General features: G+C 36.4%; 1 protein-coding gene across 5 annotated transcripts in view; it reads right to left on the reverse strand.

Annotated features, from left to right (window-relative positions):
• The window catches only part of Efa6 (Exchange factor for Arf 6), a 190,523-nt gene that overhangs the window by 58,694 nt on the left and 108,383 nt on the right, over positions 1–23,446 (reverse strand). For all 5 annotated transcript variants that reach the window (XM_067099180.1, XM_067099188.1, XM_067099170.1 and 2 more), the window contains 6 exons: positions 13,903–14,095; positions 13,478–13,653; positions 10,966–11,197; positions 10,639–10,783; positions 10,356–10,499; positions 6,132–6,337 (listed from right to left, as the gene is read on the reverse strand). In XM_067099180.1, the coding sequence (XP_066955281.1) occupies positions 6,132–6,337; positions 10,356–10,499; positions 10,639–10,783; positions 10,966–11,197; positions 13,478–13,653; positions 13,903–14,095 (1,096 nt within the window). The remainder of the gene's footprint in view (positions 1–6,131; positions 6,338–10,355; positions 10,500–10,638; positions 10,784–10,965; positions 11,198–13,477; positions 13,654–13,902; positions 14,096–23,446) is intronic.

Genomic DNA, 23,446 nt, shown 5'->3' on the forward strand with positions numbered 1-23,446 from the left:
CAACTATATTTAATATACAAAATTCCAATCTCACATACACATTACATCAAGTGTTCATTCCCGGATTTAAACAGTCTACTTCTAGAGAAAAAAAAATTAAGTGACAATAGCACTAATCACTGAATGCATGCAAATATAACATAATTCTATACAAAAACATGTGTGGCAGTATCAAAATCAAAAGACAAGGCTTTATTCATGGACAAAGAGGAAATTTATGTAATGGTGACCGTCTTTCAAATTCCATGCTCGTATTTAAACCTCCAAGGCTAGTGTTAACATCATATGGAACAGAACGAGAACATATAAAAGTATTTTTAGCAAAATTTAAAATAAGAAAGATACCAGAGAAATAAAGACCTTAAACATTTATTCCAACTATTATGTAACTCTAGCCTTTTTGACGATACATTCCTTGTGGCTGATAAGCTGAAGTGAGGTTCAAGCAGAAATACTCTACATGAAAAAATACCAGCAACGCAACATTAGATAAAAATGTTATTGTATTAAATTACTACTAAGCTAAGATCTAATACATTGCTTCTGTGGGTTGATGAATACATGTGAGTTAGTTTAAATTTAACAGAAGTATGTTTACAACGAAAGTCACTGTTTGGAGACAAAACAAGCCTATTCAAAATTTTCCTATTCATCAGGTATGCTGTACCATATACTCTTATCCCTTTTAAAACTTTTTGAGTAATATCTGAACAATTATTTCTATATTATGATAAATTTACACCGTAACTTCCACTCATTTCCCCTTGGAACCTTTTAGGTAATATTTCAAATTATTTTTGAATAATATTTCAAATTATTTCTGAATGATCTCTGATTAGAAGTACAGGAGATGGAAAGAGAAAAGGTATGTCTACAGATGCACACACTATGAGCACTACTCAACAGTCCTTCAATCCATCATAATATAAAACAGCACCTGAGGACTAAGCACATAAAACTTGTGTCCTAGTACTAATCTTCGTCCATCAGTATTTCTACTTACTAATGTGCATTTTACCTTTCTTTGCTTTAGACATTTAATGTAGTTTTCATAAGTTATTTAAATCTGATAACTTTCCTCTGTAGCATACAGTACGCTAATATCTTCATTTTCTGAAGTCTTTTCTTTTTCACTGAGCTTGTTCTGTCTCCTTATAATCTATGCAAAGTATGACATAAAACTGTGAAAAAAATATAAATGGAATATGTAGATAAGCAAGTTATAAGAGGAAAGAAGATCAACAATAATAACAGGACAAAAAATTAAGAAAATGACAGCTGAAGATGAATATCAAGCATAAATGTTTATGAGTTTAAATATGTATACATATACTGTGTGTAGTGGTATTTACCTACAATTTATTAGTGTATTTATACACACCAACCCAAGACATTCATATAAAAACTTCATAAACAAAACAATTGTTGAAATAAAAAATGATTATACTATTAATATTATAAAACTTATCTGCAGAGACCCTTTAAAGACTTGAGATTATGTCATCAATTTATGATGCACCAGGACTTAAAAGCAAAAGAGAAAATGGATAAAATGTCAGTGATGACTTGACCCATAAATGTGTCGTCTTGTAAATATGAATTTAATTTTCAAAACTTCACAGGCAGATATACTTCTTTCTTTACTCTGGATTCATCTCATTAGGAAGATAAACACGTACAACATAAGAATGTATGAGCTGATCTTTGCAGGTGTACACTATAAGCATGGTAAATATCTGTAGTGCCTACCCCAGAACTAAATCTTCTAGCTTATACGAAGGTGTTACTGCACTACACAACTTTACCTAAGTAATCAATAATCAAACTAATTTTCTTTTCCTTACATAACAAAAACATTAAAATCTTTACTTGTGTTCAATTTGTCACCAACATTAGGTCTTACAACACCACCTTATTTACAATGTAAATCTAACTGAAAAAATATTTCCTCTGCCTTTATGTAAAACTATCTTTGCTTTCTAAATTGCCTACACTGCTTTAGTCACTTTAGTATTAAGTATATAATTATTTTGTCATGATGTATATTAGCCATGTATTATGAGTGAACATAAAAGTGGTCACTTACTTCTAAAAGGGAAGAAAGTTTATCTGGTATTAATGAATAAGCTTATCAAATTATGCTGGTAAAATAATTTTCAACATAAAATTTCTGATTTGAATATATATTTATATTTGATTAAGATCCAACTTTCAACTTATTGTGGATGACTTCATTATTAAAAAAAGAAAGTAAACATATCAAAAGGAATACTGTAATATTCCTACCCATTCCAAATGTCCCCAAGTGTTATTATTCAAATAAAGACTTCCTTCTAATTCTATTAAAATAGGGGGAACTAAATGCCTATTGCTCCATTTTCCTTTATCATATAAGAATACACACTGCTGTTTAAAGTTCCATGCAAAACTGTAATTAGACAGCAATGAAAAACTCACAAAGCATGTCCTTAATAAATGAAAGTAGATTTCAAAATCTTCCTATCAAATATAATAAAAAGCCAACACGAGTCTCATGTTATGATGAACAGTTGCTAAGCTGAAAGATTTCATAAGTAATGCCAAAATAATATACTGGAATCTAAAATTTTATAACTATATGTAGTAATACAATAAACTTGACAATGCATTAGCCCAAGCATGTTTATTGTTGGTGTTGAAAGCTATTAAGCACCTCAATGTATTGAAGATATCCTGAAGTGCCTGACACTGAAATACAGAAGCCTGGAAAAAATGTACAACAATACTGTTTATTTGGTATTCATCAGAATAACAGTAAACATGAATTAATGTTCTCTTCTGTAAGACTACTGCTTAGAATTCTTACATCCTGCAGTAAAAACATTGTACAACCTTACAAGTCCATAGCCATGGGTATATGTATGATGTGTAAATGTTAGATAAACTAAAAACCATGTACAGTACACACCATATATGCAAGAAGACTCACTGCTGAACATTTTCAAATGGGGTGGAAAAATCATTATCCAAGAAAACCTCCTTTGCCTATCTTGCTGAAAATTTCTTTTTTCTACTAACCAAGATACTGCAGAATCTCTATTGCTCTTATGGCAGGAAACAAGGATCTATCATAATTAGAGTGATCTAATACTGCAGCCAACAAATGACCAAGACCCAACAGTATTCCACTGGGCATACATAAAGAATACAATAAGTCAAATAACACACACAGACTATACTTCATTAGAGAGGAACTAAAGAACTTATTACGTAGGATTATGGTACAGTATATACAGTACTGTCCAATGTCTAATATGTAACTGGAAAAAATCCCTTATGTAAGCAATATTCAAATCTTTAACTCTTTGTCAACAAATCTCAACTCTCTCAAACTGATAAGACCTATAAAAAAATTCCGTTTCTAGTTACCATTATTATTTGTAGCTGTGGTGCATCCAAGCATGTCCATTTATTATATCTTTATATATACTCCTCTTTGCATGACAAATCTTATCAGTTCAAGTGCACATATCTCCAACTGAATGCTTTTTTATTTTTGCAGCCATTGGCATTAAATAATAACAGTTTAATATTATAACAACACACTGAGATTTCTTTTCATTTTTCTGATAATACTGCTGGTACTAAGGGTACATTGCAACTCCCCTTTGGCTCCCTTTGACTCTTCAGCTGCTCCTTTCGATCACTTTCTACCTAGCTAATACTTTATCTCTGATTTGTTCCATTTTCCTCTCTCAGGTAAGAAAAAACCAGGAGGATAAGCCTAGCAGTGTGGTAAGAACAAATCAGGAGGGTAAGCCTAGCATTGTATCTCAGGTAAGAACAAATCTGGAGGATAAGCCTAGCATTGTGACTCACTGTCTCTTTAAACTACTTAATAATGATACCCTCACAATAGAGGTAATCCACTTCCTCTCACTTCCCTGACCAAAATCAGGGGAGTTCAGTCAGAGTTCATGATCAAAATGATTATCATCGGCCAATTACACAAACATTAGCTCATTGAAAATAAAACTTGTAAGTGAACATAACAGACTAGTATGGAGAAACAATGTTAAGCAAAGAGTCTTCATAAGGTATACATATATGCAGTAGTGGGACTTTCTAAAACTGAGGCAAAGCCATTTCCCTTCCTTGTGCATCATCCATATCAACATTTATAGTCTGCTGTCCTTAAGAATGTAAAATATACATGACAGTTCTCAAGTCTTGAGAAAATACTATTATTACTTGACATCAAACAAAAAAAAAATAAAGTAACTAATCCTATTGAGTTATTTCAAAAAATAATTTATAAAAAATTGCCATTGGTTAAACTACATTATTACCATATGTTCTTTATTTTTTTCGTGTAAAAACTAATTGAAATGAAGCATTTTAAGTGGTTACAATTAAACAATGATGGGTTCTGAATTAAAGCTATTGGAGCAATTTCCCTCAAGGGAATTGCAAAACTCAGCTAGCTAAATAAATAATTTAACTACAAAAATATTACCATTTGACCAGACCACATCAAATTATGGAAAATATTAGATATGGGATTTTAATGACATATATAATATTAAATGTTTCATTTCAGGCTTAGGTATGGAACAAACATTCTAATGACACATCCTGCATAGACTGTAAAACATAAAAAATACGATACATCACTTTTATGATTACAAAAATACTTTTTATTTTAACTAACCAAATGGGCAACTGTGGATTTCCAATTATCTTGATTTTCTGTTAGTCCATAATATGTCAGTTTGAATTCCAAGTAATGTTCTTTAATTAAATTAATTTTATATCTTTTTCTACTACCTCAAGACTAATTTTCACATTCTAAAAGAACAAATTCATAAAAATTATCCTGCACTTTCATCCCTTCTGGAGTAACCAGCACAGCAAAATCATGGGCAAGGCCACATCCACATGTTATAAGTACTGAGGATGTGCATTAACAATGTTTGTTTCAATCACAACCTCTGGATGAATAACAATGAAATTTATAAGGATGCTGTAATGCATAATACTGTGCTAGCAATATTATTCACTACTTCTTTATGATATAAAGATATACATGACTAGGGATTTTAGCAGAATAAACTCAATTTAAAAAGACAAAACCCTAACAGCCATGTTCATGAACTTAACATGATACTCAATAATTCACAATTTAAAATGAAATGATTATTTATAGAATGATATAAACATGAGCAATAGCAGTAAGGGTAAATCTCTGATACATCACCAAAGCTGCACAAATATGGAGCATCTACGCTCATATTAAATTCCAGATTCAGGTTTTGGTCTAACAAAAATTACAAATACCTAGACAAATGCAAATATTGTACCGATGCGCATTGCAACTTAATACAAAAGCCATTATTTTACACTGGTCTCAGTCATTTGATCTGACATCTAATAATACAAGGTTTTGTGTAGACTTTAAATTGTACAACACTTTAATATCCAGTCATCTAACAGAATCAAATGTAAAGTACACAGAGCTCTATATAAAGAATCAGTTGACTGTTAAAACACAATCACACTGCACAATAAAGCTCTCTTGCCCAAAACAGCTCCTGTCCAGTGAGGAGGTAAAGGCAGCTCTTGGGGAAACAAACCCATAGCGCATACACCTCAACCCTGTTTAGTCACCTGACCTCAATTGTTTACTAGCAACTATGGGATATATGTAGTTACTTATTGATATTTATCTATATATAAATATATACAAACATATATCTATATATATATATATATATACGATGGTTTAATTCAAATGATAATTGAAATTTACTATTATCTGTGCCATGCAAAATTAGGACTAATGTCTGGCAATGCTTTTCTCTGGCGATGCTTTTGTTAAGGCAGTAGCATAATCAAATTCTACAGAATAGCAAAATTACCTTATTCGATCTCAAAATCTTAGGAAAACTACTGTACTTCACACTTCTGGTTAAATCAATAGCCAGGAATTACTACCAGAAGCCAATAGTTATGAGGCAGATGAGGTGAGGGTTTGGTTTGGCATGATAAGGAGGCGTGGGTGTGAGAAATTAGCTAAGAAGTGGTGGTGAGCACAGCACACAGTGGTGGGTCAAAGGAAGGCATTGTGGTGCACTGCTTGCTGATAACTGTACCTGTCACCTGGCCGAGCGCGCTCAGGAATAGGAGGGGGTATCACTCTACTTCCACGATCCCCACCATCAGATCCATCGGTAACTGGACGAGCTTCAAAAACAGGAAGGTCACCAACATCTAATCCTGAACTTGTTCCCTGCTGTCCACCTTGCTGTGTAGTCAGTCGTGAACGAAGGAGATAAACGTATGTTCGGTATCTCTTGATCTGGAGGAGGAAATTTTTTTTTTTGCAAGCTACAGTATATACAATACATTGTAAAACTTACTAATACTATAGGAAACAATAAAACAATATATTAAAAACTGTCATTTTCATACTCTAGGTTTATAACCATTCTGATGGCAAGAAAAGCATATAAAAAAAATACCTCCATCAATGCAACTAAAGAAATAGGGCTAATGCTTTGGAGTACTTTACCAAACAGCTGTGAGTACTCTAATTATGGCAAGATCAAACAAATTTAACATAAAAAGGCTTTGCATAAAATAATCCAATAACATTCAGAGAAAACATGAAGATATTCTATTAGATTTGGATAGATAATGAACACAATCTGCTATCTGCTGCCTGTGAGTAAAAAGAAATCTTCCCTAAACAGTATTAAAATGTATGCGGTGGCCATACACAGATAATTAACCAGACCACTGAGTCAATATTTCTAACTTTCACAGAACTGATGCAAAGGATTTGCTTCGGAATTAATTAATATTTTATAACCTGCTCCTCTGAAATTTAAAACCAGCAGAGACTCGTGATGAAATTTGCATGGACATTCATTATTCGGCAAACAATGGGGAACCACATAATATGCTTAACTGTTACAGGTATTACTAATCTGTATGAGTATTTATCTAATACCCATGGGTCAAAACTACATGACCATTGAAAAAAATACTTCAATGTGGTACTCTTTTTGACATGAAAATGCCACAATCCTTCCAAGAGTTTAATCACTACTGTCAGATGATTCACTAATCCATAATGAATGCCATTTATCAAAAATAATCTTTTAGAAATGGTAAACTGCACCTTTGGTTGCTTTATCAGCAAGTTTATTTTCCTATATTCTTATGTGAGCAAAGATACAACACTGGAATTGAAAGCTGACTAGCAGGGAGAGGATTTACTCTGCTGTGTACAAGGCAAAGAATGAGGATAGTCGACACAGATCACTAAAACTGATAAACATGAACCACCTCAATGGCTGGTCTGTACAACAAAACACCCAGAGATATATGCACAGTATCACGTACGGTAAATTTTACACAAAAAATTTTGACAATCAAAGTGCCCACTCTAAGCATGGCTAAGAGCTCAAACCTCATGGGGACTGATCCAAGTTTTGAGATTGTATACAGGCAGTCCCCAGTTATCAGCAGGGGTTCCATTCCCAACAATGTGACAATAACCGAAAATCAGCGATAATAGCGCCGATCCCTGGTTATCGGCGCCTATAAACGGGGATTGGACCCGACAACCAGGGATCGGTACTGATAACCGGGGATTGGCACCAATAACTGGAGATTGGTGTTGAAAATCCGGTTATTGTCGTCACTAGACAAGCGCCGTAAAACCGGATCACCGGTAACCAAGGCCACCAATAACCGGGGACTGCCTGTACTCTAGAGAATCATCCAGTCAAACCAAGTGAAACACCTGCCAAAGTTAATACAAAACTGGATTCATGAAGACAGCCTGATGGCAGAAAGGGGTATCTTAAGCAGATGAGGTAGGCGAGGAAAGAACAGCAAGATTCCACAAACTCTGGGATGAAGGAAAGACACACACACAGCAGGATTAATGGTTGGAATGAGATACTTCATCCAAAATGGCATGGGCCTCACTGACACACTTACTGGAAGTAAGGACACCCAAAACACTGTCTTAATAATCAATTCCAGTAAAGCTGCATCCATCAAGGGTTCATATGGTAGTCTAGTGAGGCTGCAGCAAAGTACCACAGTCAAGTCCCATTTTGGAAGGTGGCCTTGGAACAGACTGGGAAAAAAATGACAAAAAAGTTAAAAGTGTTCTTATTGTTTCCCTAGTCTAAACCCTGCTAGATGAGGACTAAAGATAGGGTGGAAAAATAAACCTTATTATTGATGAGGACTAAAGACAGGGTGGAAAAATAAACCTTATTAGTGGAGAAGTTATGAAGAATGGTCTCCATGGTTGGGATATGGACAGAGAGACACTGAGGTCACACCATGAATTAGGAAGTGACTGTGAGAGCCTACTTCTCCAATACCACCCGATGATCTGTCATGTGCCAAGACTTGTCTATAGGTTGCAAGGGATACTGACACTCCTCAATGGTTTTCTGGGGCAATAAACCACCTATCCAAGGGAAAATCAACCTTGTGATGGTGATACATATTTCTAGATACAAGGGGCCAGGTCTGGCTTCTCAAAGTAGATCTGCAAGCCCCAGGACCAACAGAAGTACAATTGAAGGTCCAAGTGCTTCAGTAACTTTAGGAAGCCAAAAACAGCCAGCTGTCCAGATACTGACAAAGAAGCAGATCCAGAGATGAGCCCAGGGAGTAAGACAACTTAAGGGGCTATACTGTACACACTGAAGTAAATGCCCAGGAACTGGATCACTGGGACCTGCTATAAGAAGTGAAAAAACTTCTTAGAAAGCAGGTGCATTGAAATGAAGCATATATTGCTAAGGTCTATCAAAGCAAGAAAGTCCCCTCTGAACTTACCTCACAGGCAGATTTGTAGTCTATATCCAAAAGGGAGACGAAACAAAAGCTGATGATATGGCTCTCAGATCTACTTCTGGTATCTAACTGGCCTAAAGATATTGGAACATGGAAGTAGCTCTCTTCTTCAAAATAAATGGATACTACACCACACAGGACCTACATCTACCCTGGACTGGAGAGGCTAGGACTTGAAGGCGTTCAACCTATGGGCTCCTAGTCCTCCAAAAACCCATGAGGGCATATTATGCCATAAATTATGATCATCATTGGTGATGGCAGAACTACATCTTCTCTGGCCACCTCGACTTAGTAACTTATACTGGGATCAACCTCAACCACAGGACCAAATGGGTACCTTGGAGCCGAGAGGCTAAGAAGCAGAGCAGAGTTGACTCAAAGAGAATGGACAATTTCTCTGGACTGAATACAAAACCTGTGGGTAACATGGCGTAGTATAACCCTAGTGCTGACCGGAAGGATTGTTCTAACAATGAGGTGAATTGGGTCAAGAAAAAATTAGACAGGTGAAGATGAGGCTAAAACATTAGAGCTGATTAAAACAACTCTGGGGCAGTCATAAACCCCAATGGAACTGCAACTCTTCACATACAGAAGCATATTCTTATGAATAGATTAAAGAATTAGCAAGGAAGACCCCAAATGCATTCAAACTAGACAACCTGTTGTCATCTTAGGGAATGGCAACCAAGGCATCACACAGAGGACGTGAGGACATACCAACTCTATAAAAACCTTGCAACTAACATAGAACCAAATTACTAATTTGGTTCTATCATCAGTTCCAGGAATACCAAATAAGCAGCAAAGCAAGAGCTGGTGGTGGGATATAAGGGATTAGAGGGTCAAGATAGCTGCTTAGACTTGGGGAACCCTTTCTGGAGAGACCTTGAGTCACAATGTGAATCACAGCCAAGCTTAGGTGATTGAGATGAAGAGGCTTCCTGATGGTGCTTCCAGACACTCATAAAGGTTTCAAAGATCTTGATGTCATTCACAAGGAGCAAAAGCAAAGGACTAGCCATTGCATGGACACACAATGTCCTTGAGACCGAAAACTTGTACATAAGATCAGCACAAGGACCTTCTCAGCCCAAACTAACCTTCTTTGATGGTAATTTTGAATAAAGTCTGTAAGGGACTGCACACTAAGGGTGGTGATTGTAAAATAAAAGTGAGGAAATGAGAGTAATGCTATTATGGGAAGAGAGAATGATCAAGGGATTACTGTACTTTGTATATACATAAAAATATATTAAATATTTTGCTAAGTTTCCAGGAAAAAAAAAAAAACCTGGAAAAAGACTGAATTCCATAACGAACATGAAAGTCAGAAATCTGGAGACCAATCAAACACAAATACCACAATTCACTGCTGTACTGCATCAAGTAACAAATATAAACCAATTAAACTTAACCACCCTGTGAAAAGTGGTACTAGAAACTGAAAAATAAATAGCAGAACTGATAAGGATTAAATCACTTACTTCACTCGTGAGATAAGCTTCTTTCTCTCGGTAATTGGAGGCACTAGCAACCTTTGAATTTCTCTCTGGTGGATGGGCTTTGTGGTCTTCTAACTCTCGTTCTAATTGCGCCAGTCTCTCAGTGTGATCCTCCAGCTGCTCACTCTACAAAAACAAGCAAACAATCAAATAAATATAAAATATTAGCAAAAGTCGTGCTAATTTTACTATGATAATCCATATTTGCACCAATATAATAATGCATACAAAATAGTCTAGGAGAAAAAGAGAACTATCACTGTACCAAAGTTAGTTTAGTTATACTGCAAGGCAAGAGAGGTCGTTGGAACTTGCGCTGAGAACCAACGGCTCCTGGCAGAGGAGCTGCTGATAGACTGGCCGCAACTAAGTTTATAGTGTCAATCCACGCCTGAAGTTCTTTGCTGTCACTGAAGAACACCCAAGATTAGATATACTTTCTTGGCATAATATCAGCCATAAAAAAAGAGCTATTATACACAATTAGAACACATATTTAAATACTTATGAAAAATCTGACCCTTACAGTCTGTAAAGTAATGTGCTCTAAGAAACAGCAAATCTAGTTCTTACCTTTTATCTATTGAATTACCTTGTTTGTAATAAATACTCTGCTTGATCAGCAGTCTGTAATCGGAAGACATGTTCTTTTTTTGAATAATCATGAGCCCTAGTAGCTAGAGCATGATGTAGCCGGATGGCATTGTGGCCTAATTGGGCATGCTGGGGCCCACGACGGGCACCTTGTTCATCCTTGTGAAGGTATAGCACTAAATCTTGTATAACGCAGAACCACATTTTCCATGATCGTTTACCAAACGCAGCTGGGAAACAGAAACCAATGAAAATTTTTTAGCCTGACAAATTTATGGTGACTTCATAAAATTCAATAGATGACAAATATATAAGGAAGACTTAACAAACCTTAATGGTTAATATATGACTGAGAAGCCATTTTTCATCATTAAGTTAAACATGACCACGGAGGCAATTTATTTAGCTCTCATGTGACTTAAAAAATACAAAGTACATTTTGTCTCATTTTGTTTTTCAGTACATTTACAGTTGTGATTATTATATCATTTCAGACCTTTCAACACACTCAGGCAGTCATTTACAGAGTATACAAGGAGTATGAAAATATAAAAAAGGTACAAATATACATGAAGGCAGCAAGTCTGAAGTTCACACAGGAACAGGCAGATCAAATTTTTACTAGCTGGTTGCGAAGCCTCATGTTTTGCTACACATCTTGCATTCGCAGATGTTGTAACTTCCTTGATTTTGTTGACTGGAGAGTTTTTTATTTTTTAATTGGTGTGTTCCCCTTCAGTGTGATGGCTTGCTCAGGTGCAAGGGTGGTTGTCTCCCCATCTCCCCCCTCCCCCCTCTCTTTCTCTCTCATTAGCATTTGGTGCTGCTTGGTTGCATGTTTCCTTGCTCTTTCTTTCTCTGGTGTCTGGCACAGCCAATTTTCTACATGTCTTCTTCTTCCTCCATTATTTTTTCTTTTCAGAAAAGGCAGTTGGTTGGAGAAATTAAATTAACTTTTTGCATTTATGTTAGCTTCTTTTACAAGATATAAAGGACTTCAGGGAGGTGCAGGTGTTGACGGTTTGGTGTTGTCTCTTAGCATTCACAACCTTCATCCATTCTTCCTTTTCTGATATTCTTTTGTGCTGATTGTATTAAATGAATTTGGCCTGCCTCTAGGTAACATGAAATGCTTCAAGAGCTTAGCAGTCACCCTGATGTGAGTGGTGGCATCCATCCACCAGGCAAGTACATTATTAGATGCTGTTACTTTTTTTTCAACGGTGTCTCTAAGGGAAGCGGGTTATTCTCCATGAGCTACAGCCTTGTTTTCATGTTTTCAAAATACTGTAAATGATGAGTCTCACCTTCCCTCCTCCTGTTATGTAAATGAAATTTTATTTTATAATGTTCTTTATAATCTTTTCATCTTCCATGTGTTTTTGGTGCATATGGTTTTGTTAACTGTGCGTGATGGTGCCATTTTCATGGCTGCTTTAGCATGCCATTTATTTAAGATAATTCTGGTTTTTTGTTCAACCAACTAAAATGAGAAGCCATTGTTAATGAATATTTGCTCCAGTGCCTCCATCTCCTTAGAGGTGTAAGAGCATGCAGGACAACAATATCCACCACAAACTTCTTGTACTCATTCATGCACTCACAGGATTCACTGCAATTCCATTGCAAAACAAGCCTTAAAAAAATATTACACAATACAGTATTTACAGTGCATTTGGAATGTTTGTTATGACATGATAAAGATAAGAAAAAAATACTATTAACTTGATGAAACATAAGCTGTTAAAAAAATTAAAGTGGTCTATTTAATGACAACTCTCCAAAATTTGACAAAATAATGCAAAAGACAATAGCAAGACAAAATATATAGAAATCCTTTACCAATCCAACAACAACTACAGATAACTAAAAACTTACAATGGAGCACTTTAACCAAATTATATGTACAACAGTTAATAACATGGAGGAATACCAAACAATAAGACTAATTTACTAAAACAAAATTAGTGAGAAAATATCCAAAATTTTATTAACCGGAATGAAAAGCACTAAAGTGAAATAAAAGTGTACTTTAAAAACAGAAAACGCCTCCAAAGTAAAAATCTGAAAATTTCTCTACGAAAATCACATTACAAAGAGAAAAGTTAGAAAAAGAGAAAAAATACTGAATCATCATCATCTCAGCTTAGTCCCTTTTCTATATGGGATTGCTGTTTTGGATGAGCCACTTCCATCTACTGTACCTCTGTGGTGTGCACGGTTATTTGAGAGAATGTGGGTGAATCATGTCACATTGCAATCATCAAAACCAGTCAACAGATGCTAATAAGTGAAAGCTAGCCGATGAGATTTGGAGAGAACAGATATGGATGCACCAAACTATGTGCACCACAGCCAACCACTACTTTTTGTCTTCTATTGGAATCTGGTGTCTGGGATTTACATGGATGTACGAAATAGACTGTTATGAGTACTGGGTTTGTGGTGAAACACCGTGCAAATAAAATTTTCACCCACCCATAAAGTTACAATACCACAAAGTAACTCACTTTTTTTCCCATTTGGATCTGTGCAACACTTCCGCATAATATATCCTTTCTTGTACTGAATACCATTTCCAGATGGAGGTGCGAGGAAAGGGTTACTTCCTACAACTGCTTGTGAGTCTGAGACACCACTTCCACCTTTACTTGCTCCACTTGCATCATGATCACCATCTTCATCCCTAGTCATCAAAATTTATTACCTGATTTACTCTGATTATATTACAAAATGTCAAGAACATAAAATTTAAAGATACTCATATTTTGCATGCCCATGCACAAGAAGTATTATTAAATCAGTATTTAAAAATGAGCACTGCCAATCATTATTCTAAACTGTAATAAATACACGAAATTATCACAATTCCTCCCTATTTACATCGGTTACATTACATAAGGCAGAAAAAATATTTGTATGACAGAAAACTTACGTGGCCCACTGCAAAGGCTTATTACGTATTGCATGATAGAGAGATTTGAGCACTTCTCTGGGGAAATTTTCGCCATCATTCAAGTCAGCTAAATTATCAATGAATTCATTGCAGGTCATTTTGCGTCCCACACTTTGCCCGTGTAGATCCGTGTTGAGCAACATCAGGGCACAGGTTAAAGTATGTACAGCATCTGTGAAAGCCAATGAATAACTGATATACTCCAAGAAATTAATTTTTACCACTATTAATCAACATAATCACAACTTTACATGAAACAAGCTAAACCAAACATTACCTTTCTAAGTAAGATTTCACATACTCAAAAGGCTCACATATGAAAAAGAATCAACATGAAACGTACACTACAGTACTGTACAGTAAAACCTCATGCATACGCGCTTCAGGGTTCGTGAATTTACAGATTCACAAAATTTTCATCGGAACCTAACTAATTTGCATCCGCAATTTTTTCACAGGTCTGTGAAATTTGCGAAATCCTCAAAAAACCCAGCAGAAGTGTTTATGTTTAATTTTTTGAAGTTTTCATGCGTTTAAGTATAAAATTGGTAAGAAAAATTTGTATTATTTTTATTTTTGTAAATAAATATGGTACAAAAGTAAACTAGCATAATTTATGCTAAAAGTAAAATCCCTAAAAATCTCAAAACAGTTGTTCTTGATTCGTTTGTTCACCAATGTAAACAATTCTCAGCTCCCCCAAGTTACTCTCTCTTTCTCCGTTGTAAATCATGAACAATTTCCATCTTTTGACATTTAAGGTAAGAATAACTCCCTCACTCTCTCTCTCTCTCATAAATCATGAATAATTTCCTTCTAGATATTCAACATAAGAACAAACTCCCTCTCTCAAGTTGCTCTCTCTTTCTCTGTACAGGCAGTCCCCGCTTATCGGCAGCATCAGTTAAAGATGTTTTGGTTTTATGACACTTGGCTAATGACGTCATTAACCAGATTTTTGGCGCCATAAGTGATTCTTGGTGGAGGTAAGAAGTTTTTTCAGTGTTGGTAGGCGGTGTATCGGCGTCAGTAAGTGATTTTCGGCAGTAAACAGTCTATTGGTGCCAGTAAGCAATTTATCGGCACTAATAGGCACTTACGGCATCGTAAATGCCATTTATTACCATAATTACTGTGATAATCTGGGTATCAACGATTTTAGGTTATCGGCACTCGACCAGGAACAGAACCCCCTTGGTTAACCGTGGACTGCCTATATTAATTCATGAATAACTTCAGTCTTTTGATATTTAATGTAAGAGAGTCTCTCTCTCTCTCTCTCTCTCTCTCTCTCTCTGGGTATTATACATATCCTTTAATGAAATATGAATTGATGTATCATTAACATAAAAACCTGAAACTAAAACTCTATAAAGTTCACATAGCCATGAGCGCATGCCTACATATGAATGTGTTACAATTTTTTTTATTCCCTTTGACATAGGCTCTATGACTGACATGCTATTGGCTGGAAGGGTTGGAAGTAGCTATTTACACAGCATGGTACCTGCTCTCACTCCTGACAGGCTTGTAGCATGACACCAGCCTTCCTCATTCCTGATTGGCTTGTAGCTCAGATGCTTTGTATATCAACTGACGGTCATGTATGAGTGTATTAAATATTTTTAATGTGCATATGTATTTTTGTTCTCTCTCTCTCTCTCTCGTAGTTAGTGTGCACACATATTTTTACAACTTATTATTTCTCTGTATGCCTTTACGTAACTTTCAATTGACTGAATATTGTAATTGTACCCTCTACGTATGTTTTCTTTATTTTACTGAATTGTACCTTTGTTATATGACTTCTGTGACACAGTATAAATTTTACCTAGTTTACCTTCCCAATAATGACAACAAAAATGTCAGCCATTAAGTTTACAGTCCCATTTGTTACTTAGTTTTACTTTACTGTGAGTGCAAAAGAAAATGGCTGCCAATGAATTAGTATAGGGGTAACATTAGTATACCGTACTGTAAATGCGCTAGTGTGGCAAATACCCATTAGGCAATACTGTAATTTATTTATTTCTTTTTTTAAGGGTAATGTATTAAGCTACCTTTTAAATAAAATTTAAGTGCTTTGGGAGCATGATTTGGGTCATATTTAGGGTTTAAACTCTAACAATAAGCATACTTAGTGAATCCTATCAAACATTTGTGATTCCTCCTGATCTGTGACGGGTTCCAGAACCTAACCTTGCGCAAGGTATTATTGTACTATAAGAAGGAAAAATCATGTTATATAACAAAACTATTGTACATAAACAGTACTTGACCACTGTCAGAAAGTCATGGCAATGGTAAATGATGTTTTTAGGTTATCACAAACTTGATTTGGAAGCATTATCAACCAAAAAACTTGGTTCTTTAGAGATATATCTCCCAAGCTTCCCAGCAGATTTTTTTCTTTTGCAGGACATGGGTATTGAGGCTGTTCATCTTTAGAATCACTGTATAGAACAAATGCAGAGAGTATACCAAAGCTAAACAATTATCAGCTGAGGTATTAAGTGACCTTGAACCATTATCATTATCATCATTTTTATATCATATTTTTCCCTTAATGGGTTAGGTGGAATGCATTCTCTCCATTTTCTTCTGGATTGGGCACTTTCTGGCAGGATTCCCTTCTGGGCTAGGTCTTCATCTATTCCATTTCACCATGGCTTTCTTTGGCCCTCTTACCACAGTAATCTCCATCCTGTTATGCTCACAGGTACTACTTTTCAACATACAGTATTCCTCCCCAGTTCTTATTATATACCCACACCACCTTAATCTTTGAGATCTTTGTCTGTTTTCCAGCTTCTGGCCACCATTTTTCCTTTTTTACCAGCAGCATTACAAGCCCATGTACATATAATGATACACAAAGTTCATTATGAGAGAGAATTTAATAAAGTTAAATGGAGGAAAACTTTATAAAGCTACAGAATGAAGTAACCAACTCTGGACGTTCAAACAAATGAAGTGTAATGAAAACTAATATAAACACATCAATAGACAAAATACAAAATACAAGTACAGAAAAGGAATGGGAATAATACTACATTTATCAGAGAGGCATTATGTCATATCACAGTATTAATGTACAAAAAAGGGAATAAAGCATTTACAGAAATCATGGAAGCCTCTATATCAAAAGAAATAAAGTATTCAAAATTATAATAACTTGGTAAGAAATATATAGTTTTTATCAATTGTTTATATATTACTTTTATAAACTCAGATATACCCCACACACACACACACACACACTAAATATTCACTTAACTGTAAATAAACCATAGCAGACCACAGTCATTGGTGTGAAAAAAAAAAAAAAAAAATGAAAGTAACACAAGGATGTAAAATCTGTAAAAAACCTAGAATCAAGAAAAAATGCAAAACGTTTACTACTTTTAGTATTGCTACAATTATTATTGCTGCAGCAAGTCTCTATATGCCTCATTATTTTCTGCCTTTTACTGGTCAGCCTTTCTTTTTGGTCTCTTCCCACCTCGGCATGGTACTACTTAAACTGTAACTTGCTCCAGTTTTTATCTATCATTCCAGAACAATTCTTCAGGCAGGCCCGAAGATTCTAGAAATGTGACTCGGTGGTCTTGTTAAAGTATATTTAAAACAATATACTTTAACTGCTGATGAAAAAGACTTTGAGAGCATATTAAAGCAAAAACCTTCATGAAGAAAATAAAATGATGACCCACAAATGTCAACTTGCTTAACCCTTAAACGCCTATTGGACGTATCATACGTCGACTAAAATTGTCTGTTGGGTGCCGAGTGGAAGTACCGTACGTCGACTACAAAAAATTTCAACCTTCGGTCAACTTTGACTCGACCGAAATGGTCGAAAAACGCAATTGTAAGCTAAAACTCTTACATTCTAGTAATATTCAATCATGTATCTTCATTTTGCAACAAATTGGAAGTCTCTAGCACAATATTTCGATTTATGGTGAATTTTTGAAAAAACTTTTTCCTTACGTCCGCGCCAGAAATTCTTTCGTCACGTTGTCGTAATGTTTGCACTGTTTTATATTAGTCGTTACATAAAGTTTTATATATGGAAATGTGCGCAATTTCATGTAGAATACAACAGAAAATAACTCAAGGTTGTAGCTTTTATCAATTTTGAAATAATTTCATATAAATCACGATAACTGCCAAAATTTCAAGCTTGGTCAACTTTAACTCGACCGAAATGGTAAAAACGCAATTATAAGCTAAAACTCTTACATTCCAGTAATATTCAATCATGTACCTTCATTTTGCAACAAACTGGAAGTCTCTAGCACAATATTTCGATTTATGGTGAATTTCTGAAAAAAAAAAAAAAAAAAAAAAAAAAAAAAAAAAAATTTTCCTTACGTCTCTTGTGCGTAACTCGGCTGAACATCTCAGAAATTCTTTTCGTCATGTTGTCGTAATGTTTGCATCGTTTTACATTAGTCGTTACATAAACTTTTATATATGAAAATGTGCGCAATTTCATGTAGAATACAACAGAAAATAACTCATGGTTGTAGCTTTTATCAGTTTTGAAATATTTTCACATAAATCACGATAACTGCCAAAATTTCAACCTTCGGTCAACTTTAACTTGACCGAAATGGTCAAAAAACGCAATTGTAAGCTAAAACTCTTACAGTCTAGTAATATTCAATCGTTTAACTTCATTTTGCAATAAATTGGAAGTCTCTAGCACAATATTTCGATTTATGGTGAATTTTTTAAAAAAACATTTTCCTTACGTCTCTTGGTAACTCGGCCGAACATCTCAGAAATTCTTTCGTCCCGTTGTCGTAATATTTGCACGCTTTATATTAGTCGTTACATAAAGTTTTATATATGAAAATGTGCGCAATTTCATGTACAATACAACAAAAAATAACATTTCCATATAAATCACGATAAATAGAAAAAATTCGACTTTCGGTCAACTTTAACTCGACCGAAATGGTCGAAAACTGCAATTGTAAACTAAAACACTTACAGTCTAGTAATATTCAATCAATTAGCTTCATTCTTCAACAAACGGGAAGTCTCTAGCACAATATTTCGATTTATGGTGAATTTTTGAAAAAAACATTTTTTTACGTCCGTGCGTTACGAATTCATGCATCATTTTGTGATAATATTTTCTCTGTGTTGCTTTGATCGTTTTAAAATTTGTTATATACCAAAATCATCGCAATTTAGTGTACAATACAACTAAAAAAAATTAACTCATTAGCTTTAACCGTTTTGCTTACAGCACGATTTGTATACAATTATATACGAGTTTTTTTTTTCGCTGTCATATATTCCAATATTTATATATGATAATGATATTTTTTCATTTCTGATGGTTGCATACTAAACTTCAGGCAATGACAAAAAAATGAGCCACAAATGAACTCTTAATCTTAAAAACTAAGCGTGCTGTGATTTTTTGAAAAAACTTTTTTCCGCTTCGGCGCTAACTCACCGAACGCCGCCGGCATACGGGAGACGTTTTTGTAAATAGGGCTTCGGAGTTAAAGGGTTAAGTTAAATACTGAACCTCACATGTACAAATTTATAACAAAACAGTATCCAGAGTAACACAAGAATAGAATTTTTGTATCCTAAGCTCTATACACAAACAAACAGCCATGTACCAATACAGTATCAATTTTATCCATTCCTTTCATGATAAAAATCTTTGGTTAAGAATCATCATCTTGTCATGTCTCCAGTCCAACATAAACCCAAGATTCTCTGATGACACATTTTACACTTGCAAACATTTTACAATTCTCATGTATTCCCAAAGTATCTGAGTATTCCCAAAATATCTCTTCACAATCCACATCTGTACTATATCATCTACAGTTATCTGCCATTTGTCACATACCTGACTTTGTTAACGTTAAATACAGTTTAAGAAAATTTAAGATAAAAATTATATTTTCATAATAAAATTAAGTTTCATATATACTTAACATGCTATTACATAGCTAACGTTTCTACTCATGTGGCAGCTTTTTAAAAAATTTGTGGTAGTGATTCTATTGATCTGTGTAGGTGACAAGCCCCGACCAGTATCGGGGAACCCAAGAAACAACCTGGCCAATAAGCTCACTTTGATTGTGTCCTTGTGTCCATTAAAGGGCAGGAGGGCGGCCTCCCATTCTGTAATTACTTGGTAAGTATATATGAAACTTAATTTCATTATGAAAATATCATTTTCACATAAGTAACTTACCAAGCAATCACATAGCTGAATCCCACATTAAATGGAGGAGGGATACATGGACATATTCTACTCCAAAACATTAAAGCATGGTAATGACTTTGAAATAGAATATTCGGCCAGCATTGATATAATGCTTGTTTCCTTACCTGGTAAGAGAGCTACTGCAGATGAATACTGCCTCTGGTTGTTGCTCAGCTTAACCTGTAGTGGCGTGGCGGCTGAGCCATGGGTCGCCTCTACTTCAGTGGGAGCTTTGCAATGGAGGATATGTCTGATGGCTAGCAAAGCATACAAAAGTGACCTTGTCATAAATGCAGTACTAAATTAAAAACAACCAGACAACGCTGTCACCTGCTCTGAAAACACCACAACCCATCCACTAAGACTGGTGGGTACTCCAGGTACACTGTACAGTAAACCCCCAGTATTCGCATTCTCACGATTGGCGGACTCACGTATTCGCAGATTTCTCTGTGGAACATATCTACCCATTATTCGTGGAAAATTCGCCCATTTGTGGTATTTTTCACTCAGAAATATTCACTAATTACTGCATGTTCATATCATTTTCATGACTAAATGCACCTTTTGTGATAAAACTTAAAATACTCAGGTATACGCATTTTTAGAAGGTTTTAAGTATTCACAGATTTTAGCTATTTGTGAGGGGGTGCGGTGTGCATCCCCCGCAAATACGGGGGTTTACTGTACCCCCGGGCTCCCCAAAAACTCAAAACCCTACACCAAGGCGAAAGGATAATAGGAGAAAGAACATGCTTCCTAGGAATCCTCCCCCAATACCATGCCAGCCACTGATAACGGCCCCAAGGTACTGCAATTATCAAACACGGTTTCCACCTCCTTTAAATAGTGAGATACGAAAATAGACTTGCACTTCCAGTAGGTCGACTGAAGAATGGAAGATGGGGCACATTATGCCTGAAAGCAAATATAGTAGATACTGCTCTGACATCCTGAGCTTTCACTTTAAAAGTAGGCAAAACGTCCTCCTGAACCTGTGAATGTGCCTCAGAAATTAAATCCCTCAGGAAGAACGAACGACACTGCATTCTTAGTTAGAATGGAATGGAATATAGTGTTTAGGCCAAAGGCCAAGCACTGGGACCTATGAGGTCATTCAGTGCTGGAAAGGAAATTGAGAGTAGGTAGGTTTGAAAGATGTAACAGAGGAAAACCTCGCAGTTGCACTATGAAATAATTGTTAGGAGAAGCTGGATAGCAAGATGGAAGAAAATATGAATGGAGGTACAGTAAAAGCGGTTGCAGCTAGGGGCTGTAGGGATGATGCAAAGAACCTTTAGCAATGCCTACAGTGCACCACGTAAGTTGCACTGACGGCGCTACCCCCCTACAGGGGTTCTTAGTTAGAGGATGAGAAGGGTTCTTAACTGAACACCAGAGGTTACTTGATGGACCTCTCATCTTTTCAGTCTTGCTCAGGTAATACCTCAGAGCTCTGACTGGACAAAGTACTCTCTCTTCTTCCTCAGAGCCAAGTATGTCCATTAAATTCTTAATGGTAAAAGAACAAGGCCAGGGCTTGGACGGGTCCTTGTTCTTGGCTAAAAACCTAGGGTACAGGAGCAAACTGCGTCTCCTCGAGGAATACCTACCCTTTTATCAATGGCTTGAATTTCACTAACACGTTTAGCAGTAGTTAAAGCAATGCAGAAGAGTGTCTTACGAGTGAGGTTCCTCAGAGAGGCGGAACGATGGGGTTCAAAAGTAGGACCTGTCAGCCACTTGAATACTACATCCAGGTTCCAAGAGAGCAAATCGTCCTTCCTCTGCTTGGACGTATCAAACGACTTGATGAGTCGTTATGATCCGAGATTGCTGAAAGATCCAGGCCTCTATTTTTACAAACTGAGCTAAGCATAGCTCAATACCCCTTAATGGCGGAAGAAGACAAATTTCTAGAGCTCCTCAGATATAGGAGGAAATCAGCAATCTGTATTATAGATGTCTTAGAAGGAGAGAAATTATGGTTGATGCAACATCGACAGAAGACTGCCCACTTAGCCTGGTAGATGAGGCTAGAAGAGTTGCACCTGCATCATGCAATAGCCTCTGCAGCTCCCCTTGAAAAGCCTTTTTCTCTGGGAGCTTGCAGACAGTCTGAAACCCACCAGAGCAAGAGTGGACAACCCTTGGTGGTGTCTCCTGAAGTGGGGCTGTTTGAGTATATGCAGTTTTTGGGGAAGAAGTCTTGGAAAATCCACCAACAATCATAGAAGGTCCAGGAACCACTCCTTCAGGGGCCATAGTGACGTTGTGACGAGTTTGAAATTTGTTTATCACCTCCCTGACCATGCTGAAGGGTGGAAAGGCGTCAAGATCCAGATTGGACCAGTCTTACAGCATGGCATCTGTTGCCCAGGCAAGAGCATCCAGGGCTGGAGAGCAAAAGAGAGGAAGGTGTTGGTTCCTGGAGGTGGCAAACAGGTCCAATGTTGGCCTACCCCATAGATTCCAAAGATACAGACAGACCAGGGGATCCAGGGTCCATTCGATTTTGATCTGCCCACAAGAGTAGATCTCTTGCTGGCTGGTAGATAGAGAAGGAATGAGTGCTGCCTTGTTTCTGGATACTGTATAGGATAAGGATGTGGTATTGTCTGCGTGCACTACTCCAGCACTCTTTTGTTGCAGGCCATGTTCAAGAAATACTGAAGGTCTAGATAAACCGCCTTCAGTTCTCGGACATTTATATGTAGACTTTGTTGCTCTGGGGTCCATGTACCGGATATGTCCTGATTCCCCAATGGGGCTCCCCAGCCAATGTCCGAGGAATCTGAATACAAGCCTAGGTTGGGGCTCAGAGGTTGAAGGGACTTCCTTTCTGATAGTCTTTCTTTGGACAGCCACCACTGCAGGTCTGATTTGATCTCTGGGGTGATGTTGTGTTTTCCTGTCCCATTTGACTTTTAGAAATAACTGAAGAACTCTCATGCGCAATCTGCTGAGCTTGACAAACATCTCGATGGATGCTAGAGTCCCCAGAAGACTCATCCACTGTTGAGCCAAGCAGGATGAAAGGGCTAGAAAACTGTGGACTGTCTGAAGGTAGCTGGAAATTCTCTTGGAAGACAGAAAAGCCCAAAAAGTCAGAGCTGAGAGTCATCCCCATATAGAGAATCTCTTGCGACGGGGTCAAGTAGGACTTCTGGAGATTGATGAGAAGACCCAGTTCCTGGGTGAGGAGAAGAATCTTGACGGGGATCGAAGCAGCCAGTTGTGCAGATACAGACTGACGTTTATCACTATTAGATGGAG

Source organism: Macrobrachium rosenbergii, chromosome 4 (assembly GCF_040412425.1).
Source record: "Macrobrachium rosenbergii isolate ZJJX-2024 chromosome 4, ASM4041242v1, whole genome shotgun sequence".
Taxonomy (NCBI): domain Eukaryota; kingdom Metazoa; phylum Arthropoda; class Malacostraca; order Decapoda; family Palaemonidae; genus Macrobrachium; species Macrobrachium rosenbergii.